Source organism: Ursus americanus, chromosome 20, assembly GCF_024610735.1.
Source record: "Ursus americanus isolate L20-20 chromosome 20, mUrsAme1.1.p, whole genome shotgun sequence".
Lineage (NCBI taxonomy): Eukaryota > Metazoa > Chordata > Mammalia > Carnivora > Ursidae > Ursus > Ursus americanus.
In genome coordinates this window covers 53,720,142-53,737,410 of record NC_142146.1, presented here as the reverse complement: position 1 = coordinate 53,737,410, position 17,269 = coordinate 53,720,142, and the positions used below count along the sequence as shown (strand labels likewise).

The window sequence follows — 17,269 nt, the reverse complement described above, 5'->3', positions numbered from 1 at the left end:
AGAAATGTTTAAAGAACATTATATTTAAATATAAACCCCTTTTCCAACACGGAGGCAGGAAGAAGACAGGTCAGGGCAGCATACACACTCTACCTGTCAGCAGTCTTGATTGCTACTTGGGCTTTAGTAATAGCAGAAGCACATTCATCTAACTGCTTATTTATTTTATCAAGTTTGTCTTGTTGGGCCTTGAGTTTATGGTTATTGATTTCTACGATGATATTGTGTAATCTTTTAACCTCAGCTTCTACTTTACCAGCTCTCTCAGCCACATTATCATATTCTGAAATAAAAAGAAAAAACAAACCTCAATTTGTGTTTCTAGGTTCACACACAATCACTTATTAAGATATATAAATTTCTTCAGTCCTTTAACCTGATGCACACAAAAGAAATTTTAGACATTTGGGGAAAAGTATATCTCAAAAAAAACCAGAACACCCTATGTCAAAACAAATGGTATTATAACCACACAGGGTTAAATACTCTGGCTTAGCCATAGCATAACCCACATTTCTTAATGGCTTCATGCCCTCAGGCTCTTTTCAAAAATCTTTGCAACTTTTTCTCACGTACTTCCTTGACTATTGGTCTCAATGATTTTTACCCTCAGACTGTATGCCTATTAACTTGCCTGTGGTAAAACAAAAAAACCCAACAAAACTGGTTATTTTATTCTGCTAACCTTTTATTCTCCTCCCTCACACACTGTAACATAGTGGGGGAGCCAGGATGAACTGGCACTTTTCTCTGTGGCACAGAAAACTAAAAGTTACATTTCCCACATTTCCTTATATCTAGGGTTCAGACATAATTTGGCGCCATTCAACTGAAAAAATTCACATAATTTGGAAGGCATACATGTTTCTACTGGCAAGCAGTCACAGAGAAATTTGCATTTTCTTGGTGGCATTAGAAGTTCTGGTGTCCAGTCAAAAGCTCTGTGAATACTGTCAGGCACTAACTTGGACAGTGTAAATTACAGTAGGTGCAATGTGCTTCTGTTGTTGGTAGTTGCGGTGTCACCATTCCAGTTTGAGAGAGGACTTTCCAACTGTGTAAGAGGCAGTACAGATCCTCTGATTGTTCTTTAGAATACCTCTAGAAATTATTCATTGTTCAACCTAAAATTTCCTTCTTTAACTCATCCTAATGATTCTGTAAACAATCCAATGCTCTCAAACACACACATGCACTATATAAGCAAGCAAGTGGGGGTGGGGGGAGCAGAGGGAGAGGTAGAGAGAGAATCCTGAGCAGGCTCCATGCCTAGCAGGGAGCTTGATCTCATGACCCAGAGATCATGACCTGAGCCAAAATCCCAAGAGTTGGATGCTTAAACTAAGCCACCCAGGTGCCCTTCAGCTCATCTATTGAATTTAATTCCAACAACTCATTTTTTTTACATTTCTGAAATCACCACTTGGCTCCTAAAACAAAACAAACAACTTCTGCCCTTTTTTTGGTCTTCTGTAGCCCTCTTTTATCTTAAGGATATTAAATATACACTTTGAAAGTTCTATGTTACCAACACTAGTAATCCCCCCAACCCCCGGAGCTCTCTCTGTTGAATGGTTTTGCTTACAGTGTCAATATTTTCTTAAGTCAAAATTCCACTAGGCTGCTTGCGTGCTCTGCTCACTCATGGGATAGAGCACCAGCTACTATGGGGGCTGGCACCACAACTTACACTTGGGGGCTGGGCCAGAATGTTCCTGGAAAGGTTCCAACTTTTAGAACATTTTCTTCCTTGTTTTCAAGTTATTTACCATGCATCTTTTAAAAAAAAAATATCTGTAGTAGTATGTCTATTACAAGTAGGAGGAAAAAACTGTGGCATATATAATCTAATTTTGAAGTCATTATTCTATAACCACCTTGCCCCCTTTATTCTCTAGACATTAAATGTTTTTAAAATTTTAAATTAATGTAAAATGAAATATTTAAAGATACGCTTGCAGAAATTGGTCCTTTACACATTAACACAATCTATTGATAATACCGAGTATTTCCATAAGATTATATATATATGGCTGCTAATAAAGTCAAGGCTTCCTTTTCAAACAAGAATGAAATACAGATTCCTGAAGTCTCTGTGAAATGTTGCTATAAATGACACATACATTTTTTGCCTCTCAGTTGACAATAAGGTACCATGAAAGGAGTCACAACAAATACTGTGGGTATGTGTGGGGAAAGAGGAGCGTGGGTTAAGTCAATGTGTCCACAATAACAAAATACAGATCCAAAACAAATGCAAGGAACAAAAAATCCTATCAGATAATGCCACTTCCCTGTACATCACTCTCCAGTGGCTATTTCTCTTGGAGACCTGGCCTATGAAGCCCTACATTATCCGGACTCTTCCTTTCTTACTTTAGCAACGCTCGCTTCCTTGTGTTCCTAGAGACTCCCAGCATACTCCTGCCTCAGGGTCTTTGTACTTACTCCTCTATGATCTTAGAACGCTTTTTCCAAGTATCACATGGTTAGCACTCATACTTCTGTTGGGTCTCTGCTCAAGTATCTCTAGTAGAGGTCCATCTAACCACTGTGTCTGATTCCCATCCCCTGCCAACCCTTGTTTTATTATCACTTAGCACAATCCAATACAAAATGCAAAGTACAGCTTCCTCATCTGAAGTGTGAGATCCTTAAACAGAGGGAGTTCATTTTGTTCAATGCTCAATCACCAGCACCTAAAACAAACCTGGCCATGGCCAGTAGCAAATGCTATTTGAGTGAATATCTTAATATTAAAAATTCAGACAAAAATGCAGGACCACAAAAATAAAAAGTTAATATGGGTACTGGTGAATATTCAATGTACATATGGACATGTCTACTTAACATCTTTTACCTCTTTTTCTTTTGGAAGAAAACTGTCATTTTTGGAGCATTTGGATAATTACTACAAGTTCACCCCAACTAATTCTTTTGTTGGACAATCAGTATTGTCCTCCTGGGCTCACAAACCGAACCGTAACAGGGGTCTTTCTTGAGGATGTGACAAAAGGCTTACAGTGTTTACTGGAGTTGCTAGCTAAGATACTGTAGTCAGGAAGGGGTCTGTCATCATAACCCATCACGCCTTCCTCCCGCAATAAGATGCACATCTATGTTTGATTGAAGCCAACATGGAACAAGCAGCAGGGCTGCTCAAGTACATAATTAGGGGATTTCAACTTCAAAGCCAATTCTGCCTATAAGCCTATGAATTCCTTTTCTTGCTTGATGATATTGGTGGAACCTCACATATTTACATGTACACAAGAAGAAAAAGTTCTGGAAGGAAAACATGTTTTCTAAGTTTTCAAACAAAGACTTTTTCTTCATGTGTATACCACTTATTTCCTGTATGCTTTTGTTTAAGTGATACGCAAGTTTCCTAAATCTATAAAATAACTACTATATTGAACGGTAAGGACTGGGCCAAATATACAAAGTATAAAGTTAAGAGCATGCGTTCTAGAATCAGACTGCCTTGGTCCTCAATTCCTTTATCACCACATGCTATACGACCTTAGGCAAAGCATATAAACCACTCTGTGCCTAAGTTTTCTTATCAGTCAAATGAAGTACTTAAAAATACTTTATAACCTTTTAAGAACGAAATAACAGAAACAATGACACAGAGCAGTGACTTGCACAGAAGTATGTGGCTGCTATTTTTATTCTATAAACTATGTTAAACATTTTAAAACATTAAAAACATATTTCTGACAATCTCAAAAAAAAAAAAAAAAGAGGAAGAAGAAATCATGTATAAGCTTGTATCCTAAAACATACCTGTTTTGAAAACACTAACATTTTCTTCTAGTAATTTCTGCTTTTTTTTGTCAGGGGCTGTAGCAAGTACATTAGCTTCGAGTTCCTTAACTTGGACATTCAAATATTCTTCTTGCTCTGATAAACGCTACAGAAATGTTTTAACATTATAGGTCAATATTTTAACTTAATAGTAACATTTGCCCTAAACACTTTGAATGAAATAAATATACTTAAAATCTTTAAGGAGAAAATACTAACAGGAAAGGGACAGAAAACATGAACAATTAATATTAAAACATGAAAATGGCCAACACATGAAATTTGTAATTCATCATAAAAACAAGTTAAAATGCATTTTTTGGTGCAGATTAGCAAACTTATTTTAGGGATCTAACCTAATTTAATTGGATGAGTGTATAAAGATAGACCTAAGAAGGAGAATTTACTTATTTTCAAGATTTTAAGTAATCTCTGCACCCAACCTGGGGCTTGAACTCACAACCCTGAGATCAAGAGTCTCATGCTTCACGGACTGAGCCAGCCAGGTGCACCCGACAAGGATATTTTAAACACAGCAATATTAATAACATGGAAAAGCATTTATAAATTGTGATACAAACAAAATGCTCAAATGCTGCTGCAAACAAAGTAAATTTACATTGGCTCGGAAAGAAAACCACAATTTACTAAGAAAAGTTAGTATGATTCATTAAAAATCTATGCACATATCCATATCTACCATAAACATATACACGAAGACTAAGTATATTAAAAAGTTGAAGGATATACATACAAATTAAGGGTGATAATCTTCTGGGTATTTTCTGCTAACTTTTTTGTTTTTTTAAAAGTAGGTATGCACTGCTTTTTCATAATTAAGAAGCATTTTACTTTGAAAAGAGAATGAAAATAAAGGCTCACATAGATGTTAAGGGAAGACTTCATGGAGTATAAATGGAAACCAAGAACACCTGCGGTTAGAACAAAACTGCAACAGGGCATTTATCCATTATTACTCAGGGAAATGAAATCAAGACACAGGACTTCCATCTAGAGACCCACTCTCCTCCCTCATATTCTAAAATTATAAGCAAACAACAAAATGCTTCTGCCAAATGCTACTGAATTTCAACAGTTTTAGCTAATACGGACAAGAGTACCTGGATGCTTGCAGTAAATTTTTCTAGCGTATTCCTCATTTCTCGTTCATCATGCCTTAACTTAACTACCGCTTCTTCCACTTGTACTTTCTGTTCCTGGATTTGCACTGCTTTTTTAGAGTCTCTCTCCAACTGCGATTCCATTCTGTTTACCTACAAAGAATACCAGTGAAATAAGTTTACTCCAAGAGTTATTTCAGATTAGTAGCCAAATCAACCTATGAAGACAACCAAACTTCTGATTTTAAAGACTAGAATAAAACCAAAAACCCAGTTCCGATTCCCAATCCTAAAGCTTAGGAGGTGGTCAAACTAATTTCTGTATCACAGAATCAGATGGGAAGATAATTTTAAGTGCTGTATAGTTAGTTACCTATTACACCATGAAAATGTTTAAGTGGAAGGATAGCAACTATTTCAAAATATGGGGGGAAAAAAAAAATCAAGGTATACCTCTTCGGAAAAAGTTCGGTATCCAGGACATCGAAGTATGTTTTTAAGGAATAAAAAAGTATAGTGTTCCGAGGGGATGAAGGAACAGTTTTTTCTAGACATTTTGACCTTCTCATATACTTGTGGTCATGTTAAACATTTTGAAATAAAATTTGGAAATATGCATCAGAAGTCTCTGCTATACTTAAATTATTTTGAAATAGAAAAAGCAATTACGTACTGCAGCAATAACTGTATGTGGAAAAAAAACCATTAAATGTCAAATAATTATTGAGTGGTTAAATTATGAAATATCCATATGATCCAAATGTAATACTAGAAAGATACATATGTTGAGCATATACTTTCTAATTAACATGTTTTATTTTTACAGCTTTAAAGGTTTTATGTTAAAAAATATTCCCACAGCTTATGTCATTTATACAAAATTTGATCTGTTAACTTAAAATTTGAGTACACTTAGGCTGAATTTTATAGTATATATGTTACACATTAAAAAAAAAGCTGTGACGATGATTTTATATATGCTGACCTCTTCTTCCGAGATTTCAACAACAACTGATGAACCCATCCTTCCTTTCATTACTTTGCTTCCACCACCAGTCATTGTACCTACAGAACAGAAGTCAGACTTAGTTGTCTCCCCCAACAAGATTAAATAAACTCAATGGCAGGAAAAAAAATATTACCTGACTGTTCTATGATTTGCCCCTGTAATGTCACCACTCTCCATCTTCTATCTCTTTGATACGCTACTCTTGTGGCTTGATCTAAGTTGTCAGCAACTAAGGTATCCCGTAAAGCAAAGTAAAAAGCTTGGCGAATTTTCTCATCTTTTACTTTTACTAAATCAAATAAACGAGGAGTATTTTCAGGAGTTTGAATTTTGGTCATTTTATTCGCCCATACTGTCATCTAAAAGTTTAAAAAAAAAGAAAAATAATATTTCTTTCAGGTATCATTTATGTAAGATACATACATGTGTATCATGTAAGAACATGTATACAAGGTTCTGAATATCTGCATAATTGATTATTTTACTATTAGAAAAGTTACTGTAAAATTCTATTCACAGATGATGTCTTATATAAAATCTTAGGGAATACACACAAAAAACTATTAAACCTAAGATTTCAGCCTAAAGCTGTAGGATACAAGATCAATATATAAAAATTAATTATATTTCTATAGACCAGTAATGAATAACCTAAAAATGAGATTAAAAAATTCCAATTATAATGATAATCATATTAAAAGAGACAGAAAACCTCCAAAACAGGAATTTAACAAAAGAAACACAAAAACTGTAAAGGCTATAAAATATTATAGTATGGATTTGGACCTAAATAAATAGAACACATCCCCACTTCATGGACTGTTAAGGCTTAAAATTATTAAGACGGCAATACTACACAAATTCATCTACAGATTCAATGCAACCTGCATTAAAAATCCCAGTTACCTCTCCCCCACCCCCGAAATTGACCAGCTGATCTTAAAATGCATATGGAAATTACAGGGACTCAGAATAGCCAAAAACAATCTTGATATCAACAAAATTTGGGGTGCCTGGGTGGCTCAGTCGGTTAAGCATCCGACTCTTGATCTCAGGGTTGAGTTCTAGTCCCGCATTGGGCTCCACGCTAGAGGTGGAGCCTACTTAAGAAAGAAACAAAGGAACAAAATTAGAGGACTACTGATTGCAAACCTTTTTACAAAGCTAAAGTAATTAAGACAGTATGGTACTAATGCAAGGACAGACATACAGATAAATGAAGAATACAGAAATAAACCCTTACACTTATGGTCAGTTGATTTTTGACAAGGATGCCAAGAAAATTCAATGAGGAAAGAACAGTCTTTCCAACAAATTGCGCTGTAACAACTGGACATCCACATGCAAGAACAGAGTTAGACCCTTTACACTGTATTATAAAATTAACATGGATTAAAAACCTAAATGTAAAAACTAAAGCTACAAAACTCTTAGAAGAAAAAAGAAGGTCAACCACCATGGCCTTGGATTATGTAGTAGTTTCTTATATATGACACACAAAACATAAGAAACCAAATTAAAAAAAATGTTGACTTTAGACAACCCACAGAATGGGAGAAAACATTTGCAAATCATGTCTGACAAGAGATTTGCACCCAAAATACATAAAAAAATTCTTACAATAAGACAAACCAATAAACGAATGGGCAAAGGATTTTAATAGTTCTCCAAAGAAGATAAATGGCCAATAAGCACATGAAAAAATATTCAACATTAGTAATCAGGAAATGCAAATCAAAACCACAACGAGAGGGGTGCCTGGGTGGCACAGTCAGTTTAAGTGTTCAATTCTTGATCTCAGCTCAGGTTTTGATCTCAGGGTCGGAAGTTCAAGCCCCATGTTTGAACTTCACGTAGGGTGTGAGGACTATTAAATAAACTGAAAGCTTTATACATTATGGGTAGGACATGGTACAGCAACAGTGGGAAAGTTTGTCAGTTCTTCAAAAAGTTAAACAGTTAACAGGTGACCCAGCAATTCTAATCCTAGGTATTAACCAAAGAGAGCTGAAAACATGGGTCTGCACAAAAATCTGCATATGAACGTTCATAGGAGCATTACCCACATAGCCAAAAGATGGAAACAACATATGTTCATCACTGAAGAATGGATAAACTAAATGTGGTACATCCACACAATGGAACAGTTTGGAAATAAAAAGAATGAACTGCTGATATATGTAAATTTTGAAAACCTTAACTAAGCCACACACAAAAACCTATGTATTGAATGATTTCATTTATACAAAATGTCCAGAACAGGTAAATAATAATAATAAAAAAAAAGTAGATTATAAGTTGTGGGAGATAGGTAGTAACTGTGAATGAGTAAGAGATTTCTTTTTGGGGTGATGAAAATATTCTGGAATTAGTGGTCATGGCTTAACAACCTTATAAATATACTAAACCCAACCGAACTCTATACTTTAAAATGGCGAATTTTATGGTATGTGAATTCTATCTCCATAAAGGTTTTTGGTTTTGTTCTTTTAAAAATAGTTATTGTTGATGGAAGTTAAAAACAGCTACTAGTCACTCTAATACTGGAAATGGATATTCCTTTAGGGGAGGCATAACATGGTTTTTTCCTACAACTATATGACCCCAGGACCTAAAAGAATCCTCAAAACATATCAGGTGTTCACTAAATAACTATATAGAAAAAAAGCTAGGATTCAAAATCAAAAAGCAATCTGGCACTTTAAATTATAGGTAATTACAGGTAGATTGCGAATACCCACCTTATCCAAACCTATAAAGGTTGCAACTCCAATATTCTGTCTTTTAAGGAAGTTCACACAATCTTGGGCTGTATCAATAGAATCAACAACAATGTAGTCTAATGCATGACAACAGGATGAAATAGCAACATCATATTTTTCATCAATTGCTCCTAAATCCCCCTAATGATTAAGAGGAAGGGAAAAAAAAAATCAATGCATAATCAGTAAGAAATAGGCACAGGATCATTTCATTACAATTTCTACAGATTTTTCATTACTTTTACTTGAAAAACTATACTTATGCATGGTTTAAAAAATACAAAAAGGGTACACAATGAAAAATATGTGTCCTCTCACTCAACCTTCCCCTTCTGCAAAGGCAATCATGACTAGTTTTTAACATACCTTTAGAAAAAAATGTATAGATATGTAGAATTTGAATTTTTAATGAGAGCACAAAATGAAAGAACTGTCTGTTGCATGAAAATGTTAAGATTTTAAAATCTTTCAACCTTAAAAGTACTATAGCATAAACAAATTCTAAAATAAAATTTTTAATTATTGAAAGCCAGCTAAGATTATGTAAGTCCTGATAAAACACATTTCCCTACTTATCCATGAATTAGTCAGGAAGCAGCATCCACAGACTAGCTTCATATTTCCATGAGAGCAGAAGAACAGAATCACATTACCTCCCAAGAAAATAAGGTAGAAGTCACCTGACATGAAGACATGGAAGCAACTATGCTGGGTAATTTTCATTTGCCCTTATGAATCATTCTCTTCTTCTGCTTCCTTCTCTGGAAGGCTGACTCAGGAATACACAAATCGGCTCCCTTGGTTCTCTAGCTTTAGAGAATGTGAGGTATCAGCTAGAGATGGCTCGGTAAAGATGAATGGGGCTGATGTATTTTCCCCCATATCCTTCTGGCCAGCCTCTAAGCCATGGCTACAGTTCCCATTCCCTCTTGAAGTACAGGGGCAGTAATGGTCTCCACTACTGCTAGTCTTGGGTTTCTATATTATCCTTTGTTGATTTCTCTACATTCTAGCCACAACCTTCAGTATAATGGTATAAAACAATTTATCACATTCTTAATTTTTTAAAAAAAGAATAAAATGATTTTGTTAAATTTCCTTATCACAACTAGCTAGTTTTTTTCTTGGTATGAAAATGACAGTTATCTGAAACTAAAAAAGAAAAAAACTTTCTTTTAATATGAGATAACCCATACCACAAAGAATTTTACCATGCTTGAAGAGCAAAGTGTTTAAAAATGAATGTCTTTTAAAACTAAACTAAAAGTCATTTCATGTACAGTAACTTAGTATTACAGTTAAGTCAAAGGAAGAAAATTATTTACAATGTCTTTCTTAAGAAAAATATATAGTCATTTCCAAATAAATCTACTTTACCAATCTTCCATATATTCCTGGAATCCTGCCAGATTTTTTTTCTTGAATTATTGCATCAAGGACTTTCCCCCTACTTCGATTCATTGCTAAGGAACTCTTTGCTTCTTCAACTTTTTGGAAAAGATCACGAACCAAACTTTTTAATTTTATTTCTTCTTGTGTAAGTTTTTGAAGTTCTTTTTCTTTCTAAAAGCGTAAAGTGAAGAGAATGAATCCCAGAAGCATATGCCCAGGCATAGCATAGAATTAGTTGCAATGCCTCATAAAAAAAGGAAACACCAATAATCAACACTTGAACCAGAACTAAACTTCTATCTTGCAACTGTTGGGTCTGGGTTTGAAAATATGGATGAGTTTTCTATTTTAAAGGACATAAATTATTTGGGTCAATAATAAGGAATATTAAGTGCAGTATGGTTCTAGCAATACACTGATTAATAGAATGAGTTGAGCTATGGCTGTGGAAATCCCAGTTTGTGGGGGCGGTGGGACAGAGGGAGGGAATCTTCAAGCAGACTCCCTGCTAGTGTGGATCTCCCCCTCCCATTCGGGGCTCCGTCTCATGACCCATGAGATCACAACCGGAGCTGAAACCAAGAGTTGGATGCTCAACTGCCTGAGCCACCCAAGCACCCCCAAAACGCACAGCTTTGAAATGAAAGGGAACATGGTAAGTGACTAGTACTGTTGCTATACAAACATGTCCGGCTGCCAACAAGAGGAACCATACATATGTACACAAAACCCCAAACTCTCAGTTTCTCAATCTCTCTCTTTTTTAAAGATTTTATTTATTTGACAGAGAGACAGCCAGCAAGAGAGGGAACACAAGCAGGGGGAGTGGGAGAGGAAGAAGCAGGTTCCCAGTGGAGCAGGGAGCCTGATGCGGGGCTCGATCCTACGACTCCGGAATCACGCCCTGAGCAGAAGGCAGATGCTTAACTACTGAGCCATCCAGGCACCCCAATCAGTTTCTCAATCTCTTAAGTTAGAGCAGTCACTTTTTTCCTGACATTCTCCCTATCTCCTGGCTTTAAATGATTACCTATATTACCACAGTATCAAGTAAAAACTCAAGTTACAAATAGAATTTATCCCCAAACAAACTGAATCACCAAAAAGATAGAAGTGGTCACTGGATATAATTTAAGTTTACATTTAAATTCTAATTGGTCATGAAATTCCCTGATGACCAAATAGCGTACATTTACTAAAATGAAAAAAGACTTTATTTTCAGTATAATTTGTCTTCAAACAGCATTTTCTATTGCCATCTTACCCAATGAGGCTCTGGAGATTAAAGTTGTGAAATTCCTTAGAGACCTAATTCACTCAAGGATAAGGAGGGGAACCTAATGGGCTAAGTTAGGTATCTTGATTAGTTTAAAACAGTATGCAGTCCCAACAACAAAAAACTATATCCTTAAGTTTAAAATCAGAAAAAAATATACTTAGATGGTTTGTATATTCATTCTTACATATATATTTAGGTTTTTAATTTACCCCTGCATAAGTTGTCTACGCCTGGACTTAGGGAAACACAAACTTTGTTTTGTTCAAATTATTTCTGTGGGAAATAATGGTGGTAGTAGCAGTGTTATTTACTGTTTGACATTTCTGGGGGGAATACAGTTCCTTGCCAGTGTCAATTCATATTATACTGAAATACTAACTTCTTTTGGGGAAGATTACACTAAATGAAAAACATAATACTAAATATACCCATCACTTCAGAAGTTTGAATTAGAAAAAAATACATATTTAAATATATAAATTGATAACAAGGGTTGATACACAATATTTCAGATGAAATACAGAAGCAAAGATTTACCTCCTTTAATTCCAGTTCAGATTGAGGGAGTTTTGCTTCTATTTCCCTGATTGCAGCTTTCCTCTCTTTGAGAGTCTCAGAAGCTGCAATTAGAGCTTCCTTGGCCTTACTTAATTGAGACACCGCAGTATTATGACGACTGAGATAGATATCAAGTTCTGATTGGGCTACATCCATCTTTGAACGCGCTTCATTTACTGATTTGCTAAAACCCATAAGTTCTTTCTCTCGACTCTGTTAAAATATGATGGACTCCATTAATTCTGAAATACATTTTCAAACCTAAGCTGAAACGGAAACCATACATGTTGAATTCAACTTTAGAGATTCTACAAACATAATACATAAAAATAAGTAATTCTTACAATTTGAATTGGACTAGTAGTTTTCGCTTAGTTGCCAATGTTCACCATACATAGTCTCTTCTCAACTAATTTCACAAGAGCTTAATGAACTAGACATAAATATGCTCATTTTGGAGATTAAAACAACAAAAAAGAGTCGTTCAAAGAAGAAAAATTTGAGTCTAACCTCTAGATCCATGGTCTTTCTACATTACTTCACCTGAAATGGTAAGGTATAAGGGCTATTCAGCAGAAAGTTTCCTCAAGTATATTTATGTTGAGGATCATTGTAAATTTTAGAGTTAAGGCCAGGTAATTGTCAGCACTAGTTATTATTTGACAACTGAACAGAAATTATGGGCTACTATAATTGACTGTGTAGAAAGGATCTCTGTATTAGAAAAATGGCATGTGAAAGGCCCTTACAAAAGCTCAATCCTTTCCTTTCACACAAGAGAATAGGCCCAGGACCAGAGGTTATGTGCAAGTCATCAGATCATCCGTTTAAATGTTTGATGGTGAAAATCATGAACACTAACATACACACACACTGCTCATGATGTTCTAGGCCTATTCTGAATGTTATGTATGAATTCCTTAACATAACAATCTCATGAGGTAAATACCATCATCTCGCTCATTTTGAGGAAAATGAGGTCAGTTTAAATAACTTGCTCCAAGTCATGCAATCACTCTTAAGTGGTAGAACCTCTGTTTCCAGATATTATATTATGCTGAGGAACTTGGATGTATGTCCTGGCTTTGTCATTAACCCAGGGTGCCAAGACACACAGATGTACTCAATATGCGTTAGATGAGCAAATGTGAAGATCTGTATCCATAAAGTATTATATCATGAAAGCTACTGCATTAACTATTGCCATTTTATCACATGGGCATCCTACCTGTAAAGTTTTTAGTGTGGCATTAGAACATGCCCCTATTCCAAAACAGAGTCTACTAAATCTGTAACTTAAAAAAACACAAAACCCAAGAAAACTTTCCTGAGGTATACACAGTTTGTACAGAGGCCTGTAACTTATGTATGTAAGCCTTACATAATTTACTTATATAACATAAGTCAATTCAATTACCATTATAATTTCTACTCAATATACTCGGTTTTGTCAAAGGCTGTGGTGAATATAAACAAGGATAGCTAACCTTTGTGCTTTACACTCTTGCTGGGCAGATAAGACGTATCAATATGACCACCTCATACTCTTGTTTTATTAATGAACTGCTAAAATAGCTAACGTTTATTATTTCTAGGCACTTTATGTAAGAATATGTACATTTTATTTTCAGAAAGATTCACAAGATGGTTAATATTTTCTTCCATTTTGAGAAGAGGACTTGGAGATAAAAACAACCCACACAAGATCAGAGATAATAAATGACTGATGTAGGATTTCAACCAAGAACTGACTCAAGAGCCATGGTTTTAAACTATTACACAAGTGCTACAAGAGAAAAGAAAGGTAGATATCAACCTGTGGTTAGTGTGGTTCCATGATTTTATCAGTGTTGATTAAATTATTTTCTTGGTAACTTAAAAGAACATGAAGACTATTTGATGTAATCAACAGACTTAAAAAATGACATATATAACAAAGTATTTGACATGACACATTTCTTGCCATCACTATAAATTCTCATTTAGTTAACTTTTTTAAAAATGGGAAAGTAGAAAACAAAAAGGGGAAACAGTCTAGGCTATTTTTAGGAACACTAGATATTAGCAGTCCAAAATTCTTCCAGCAGTTCAGTTTTTACTATTACTAAGCAAAACATTCTTTAAGCCAAAAAAGAAAAAAAAAAAAAAAGTCACCAAAATAAACACCAATTGATAAAGAATCTTACTTCTTTTTCTTTCTGAAGCCCTTGCGTTTCCTGTTTAAGGCTATCCATAACTTCTTTTAATTTTTGTTCTTCTTTCTCTTTTTCCTTCTCAAGGTCACTGTTTTGAGTTGTTCTCTCAGTTATGATCTTCTCACTCTTGGCAGGTATACTTTTAAATTCTTCAACCTAAGATTGTGAAATAAACTTATACAAGCATATGCTTTTAGACAATCCTGTATCATCAATATTCGACTTATTTAAAGCTGTTTCTCAGCATCCTCTGAGTTTTTGTGGTTTCCTTTGTAAATCAGACTTGAATTAGCTGGCTTTAGCAAATACTTCAACCATTTATGCATTTCTGTGCTCTAAGTTTAATAGAAAAGCTAATTCTGTGAATTCCTCATTTGTTAAGGAAGAAAATCTCCTCCCTAGCTGGCCATCAGGTCTTTCTTCCTTTCTGCTCCATCTTCAGTCTGTAACTACTCTTCTTCACTGATTAATACTCTCTGACTAGATGGAATTTCCTAGACTGTCCTTCATGGGATACTGCAACTTACCACAGATTATTTTTATATCCCCTGGCCTCCCTGAAATCCTAAAATCTTTCATGTCACTCTTCCAAAGTCACCACGTAGGACTAATACCTTATTCTATTAATACTTTTTGGTAATAACCACTTATTGACATTTGATGCCTAAAAGCCAATAGTTCTGTAAGTTACAATTGGCTTAGTCTGTCCAATTTAAGGGTTACTTTCAAATCCATGTTATTTTGTTTATCCTGATAACCTAGTAGGAGAGTTCAATATTTCCCAAAATGATGAGCCTCAAACACTGATTCACACAAGATTTATTCCCATACTGAGCAGAAAGTATTTTCTAAACAAATGCATTTGGAAAAATACAGTGAAAGACTCCCAACTGATTATTAGCGACTCCTAGGAAATTAGGCATTCTCGTCCAAACTTCGTTTTTAAAGCCTCAGAATAGCTAATCAGCTCCTTGCAGATCCTGAGCCTTCCCTTCCATACTTTCCAAGAGGGAACTCCTACTCTGAAACTCTTCGATTTTTGTAGGAGGCAGGTAATATTTTTTTAAAAAGTCTAAAACACATAGCCAAAGACGTCTCTTTAAACCGTTACCTTAAGAAAAGAAGAACTATTTTGTTGATCAAATAGAACTGCTAATTTGGTAAATATTTCCCTAAAAATACATACCACAGAAAAATAAGCTCTAAAACTCAAAGCCAATGAATGCTGAGATTTACCTTTGAAGAAAGAAATCACATTCAGAGATAAATCCTGAAACACTTAATATTCAGAATCCTATCTCATTTTCTTAAAAAATAAGGGACTGGCACACCCATGAAAAATAATGAAAATTAGATCTGATATTCAGATTCTTCTGAAACCTACCTTTTCTTTATCTTTTTGAAGTTGCTTCTCCAGTTTTTTGGCTTTACTTGAAGCATGTTTTAATTTTTCCCGAACTTGAACATCTTCCAAATCTAGTTGTGTAAATTTTTCTCTGTTTTCCTCAATAAATTTTGTAATTTTATTCAGTTTCCTAGCAAAGAAAGAGAATCATGTCACTATTTTGGATATTCATTTAAAGCCACGTTATATGCTCTGCCTGGGACACTGCTGCTGTAAACATGTCCAAACTCTTATGAGGAAGCGGAAGATGCTACAGCTATCCATTTTGAAACTGATATGCACCTCCCACTAAATTTGAGGGAGCCATTAAGATGTGATTATGAGGGCTGCTTTGCCCTTCTAAGCTAGATAGGAAATACTACATTTTCCAGTGACTACAATGCAAGGTATAGAAAGAGTTTACCATAAATTTAGGTAAAACTCACTTTAAAGGAAAAAAAAAAAAATCACATAGGTAAGAGATATTGGTGTCACCGAACACTGACAGAGAAAGAGAAACGTCATGATAAAACTTGAAAAAAAAAAAAAATCTGGAGTAACCTAATTCTACCTCAATTAGATTTGTGGATTGTTTATTCTTAAGACAACTAACCTGTCAGGTTAAATGCTTATTTTTGCTGTGAGGTTTTATGCTATTGTGTTCTGCCACTAGGGGACAGCATCCTCTGCTATTTTCAGACCAGTGTTGGACATTCAATTTGTAATAATCAACTGGATGCAGGGCAATTAAGTTTATTTTGTTTGGAAAAGGAAACTATTTTATATGCCGGCAAAAGCATTACACTTATGTGCTGGCACTAAGTTTATATATAAACACACACACATAAAAACATGAACTCAACCCAAATACTTTTAATACTTTCCAAAAGATTATTACTTCTCTGCATCCTTTACAGCTTTATTCTTAGCTTTCATTTCATTTGACAGTATACTGCTCTTCTCATTAATTTCTTTGGTATCTTCATGAATTTTTTCCTTTTGAGTTTCCATTTCAGCAATTCGTTTCTGTAGATCATAACTAGAAAGAAAAAAAAATCAGAGATCCTAAAATGCTATTTCTAAAGTTGTGCAATAACTTCTGGTGAAACGAGCTGTTTCCAAAGTATTCTTAAAAAAAAAAAAAAAGATTTTATTTATTTGAGGGAGAGAAAGAGAGACAGAGGCACATGAGGCGGGGGCGGGGCAGAGGGAGAAGCAGACTCCCCACCGAGCAGGGAGCCTGATGTGGGCCTCCATCCCAGGACCCCGGGATCATGACCTGAGCCGAAGGGAGATGCTTAACCGACTCAGCCACCGACTCAGCCACCGACTCAGCACCGAAGGAACTGTTTCTGAAGTATTCTTAACTGCAGTCAATTTACAATTACCTAGGGGCATGGGGGGAGAGACAGGGAACGCTGCAGCATAGACCTAATTCAGGGTCAAAGCTAGAATTAGGAACAAAATAGGTTCCATAAATTAGGTCGGCTATTACAGGAATTATAAAGAATACATATGTAGAATTATTATGTTAACAAACACTTGTGAACCCACCTCCTAACTTAAAGTAGAATATTTAAAAGTCAACTTTGAGGACTTCAGGGAAAGGTGGGAGAGTAGGAAGATCCTAAGTTCACCTCAACCTAAGGATATAACTAGATAATACCCACATCAGTACAAACCCAGAAAATGATGAAGACTGGCATCATGTAAAGAAGAGGCCTGCCACACTAAAGATGGGGTAGGAAAGGTGGAGATG

At 35.2% G+C, this 17,269-nt stretch overlaps 1 protein-coding gene across 3 annotated transcripts in view; it reads right to left on the bottom strand.

The window, feature by feature from the left end:
* SMC4 (structural maintenance of chromosomes 4) overlaps nt 1–17,269 on the bottom strand; it is a 36,301-nt gene that overhangs the window by 4,120 nt on the left and 14,912 nt on the right. For all 3 annotated transcript variants that reach the window (XM_045811568.2, XM_045811577.2, XM_045811587.2), the window contains 11 exons: nt 16,409–16,549; nt 15,511–15,661; nt 14,118–14,282; nt 11,911–12,144; nt 10,080–10,265; nt 8,682–8,843; nt 6,074–6,299; nt 5,917–5,996; nt 4,932–5,084; nt 3,790–3,916; nt 94–283 (listed from right to left, as the gene is read on the bottom strand). In XM_045811568.2, coding sequence (XP_045667524.2) covers nt 94–283; nt 3,790–3,916; nt 4,932–5,084; nt 5,917–5,996; nt 6,074–6,299; nt 8,682–8,843; nt 10,080–10,265; nt 11,911–12,144; nt 14,118–14,282; nt 15,511–15,661; nt 16,409–16,549 — 1,815 coding nt within the window. The remainder of the gene's footprint in view (nt 1–93; nt 284–3,789; nt 3,917–4,931; nt 5,085–5,916; nt 5,997–6,073; nt 6,300–8,681; nt 8,844–10,079; nt 10,266–11,910; nt 12,145–14,117; nt 14,283–15,510; nt 15,662–16,408; nt 16,550–17,269) is intronic.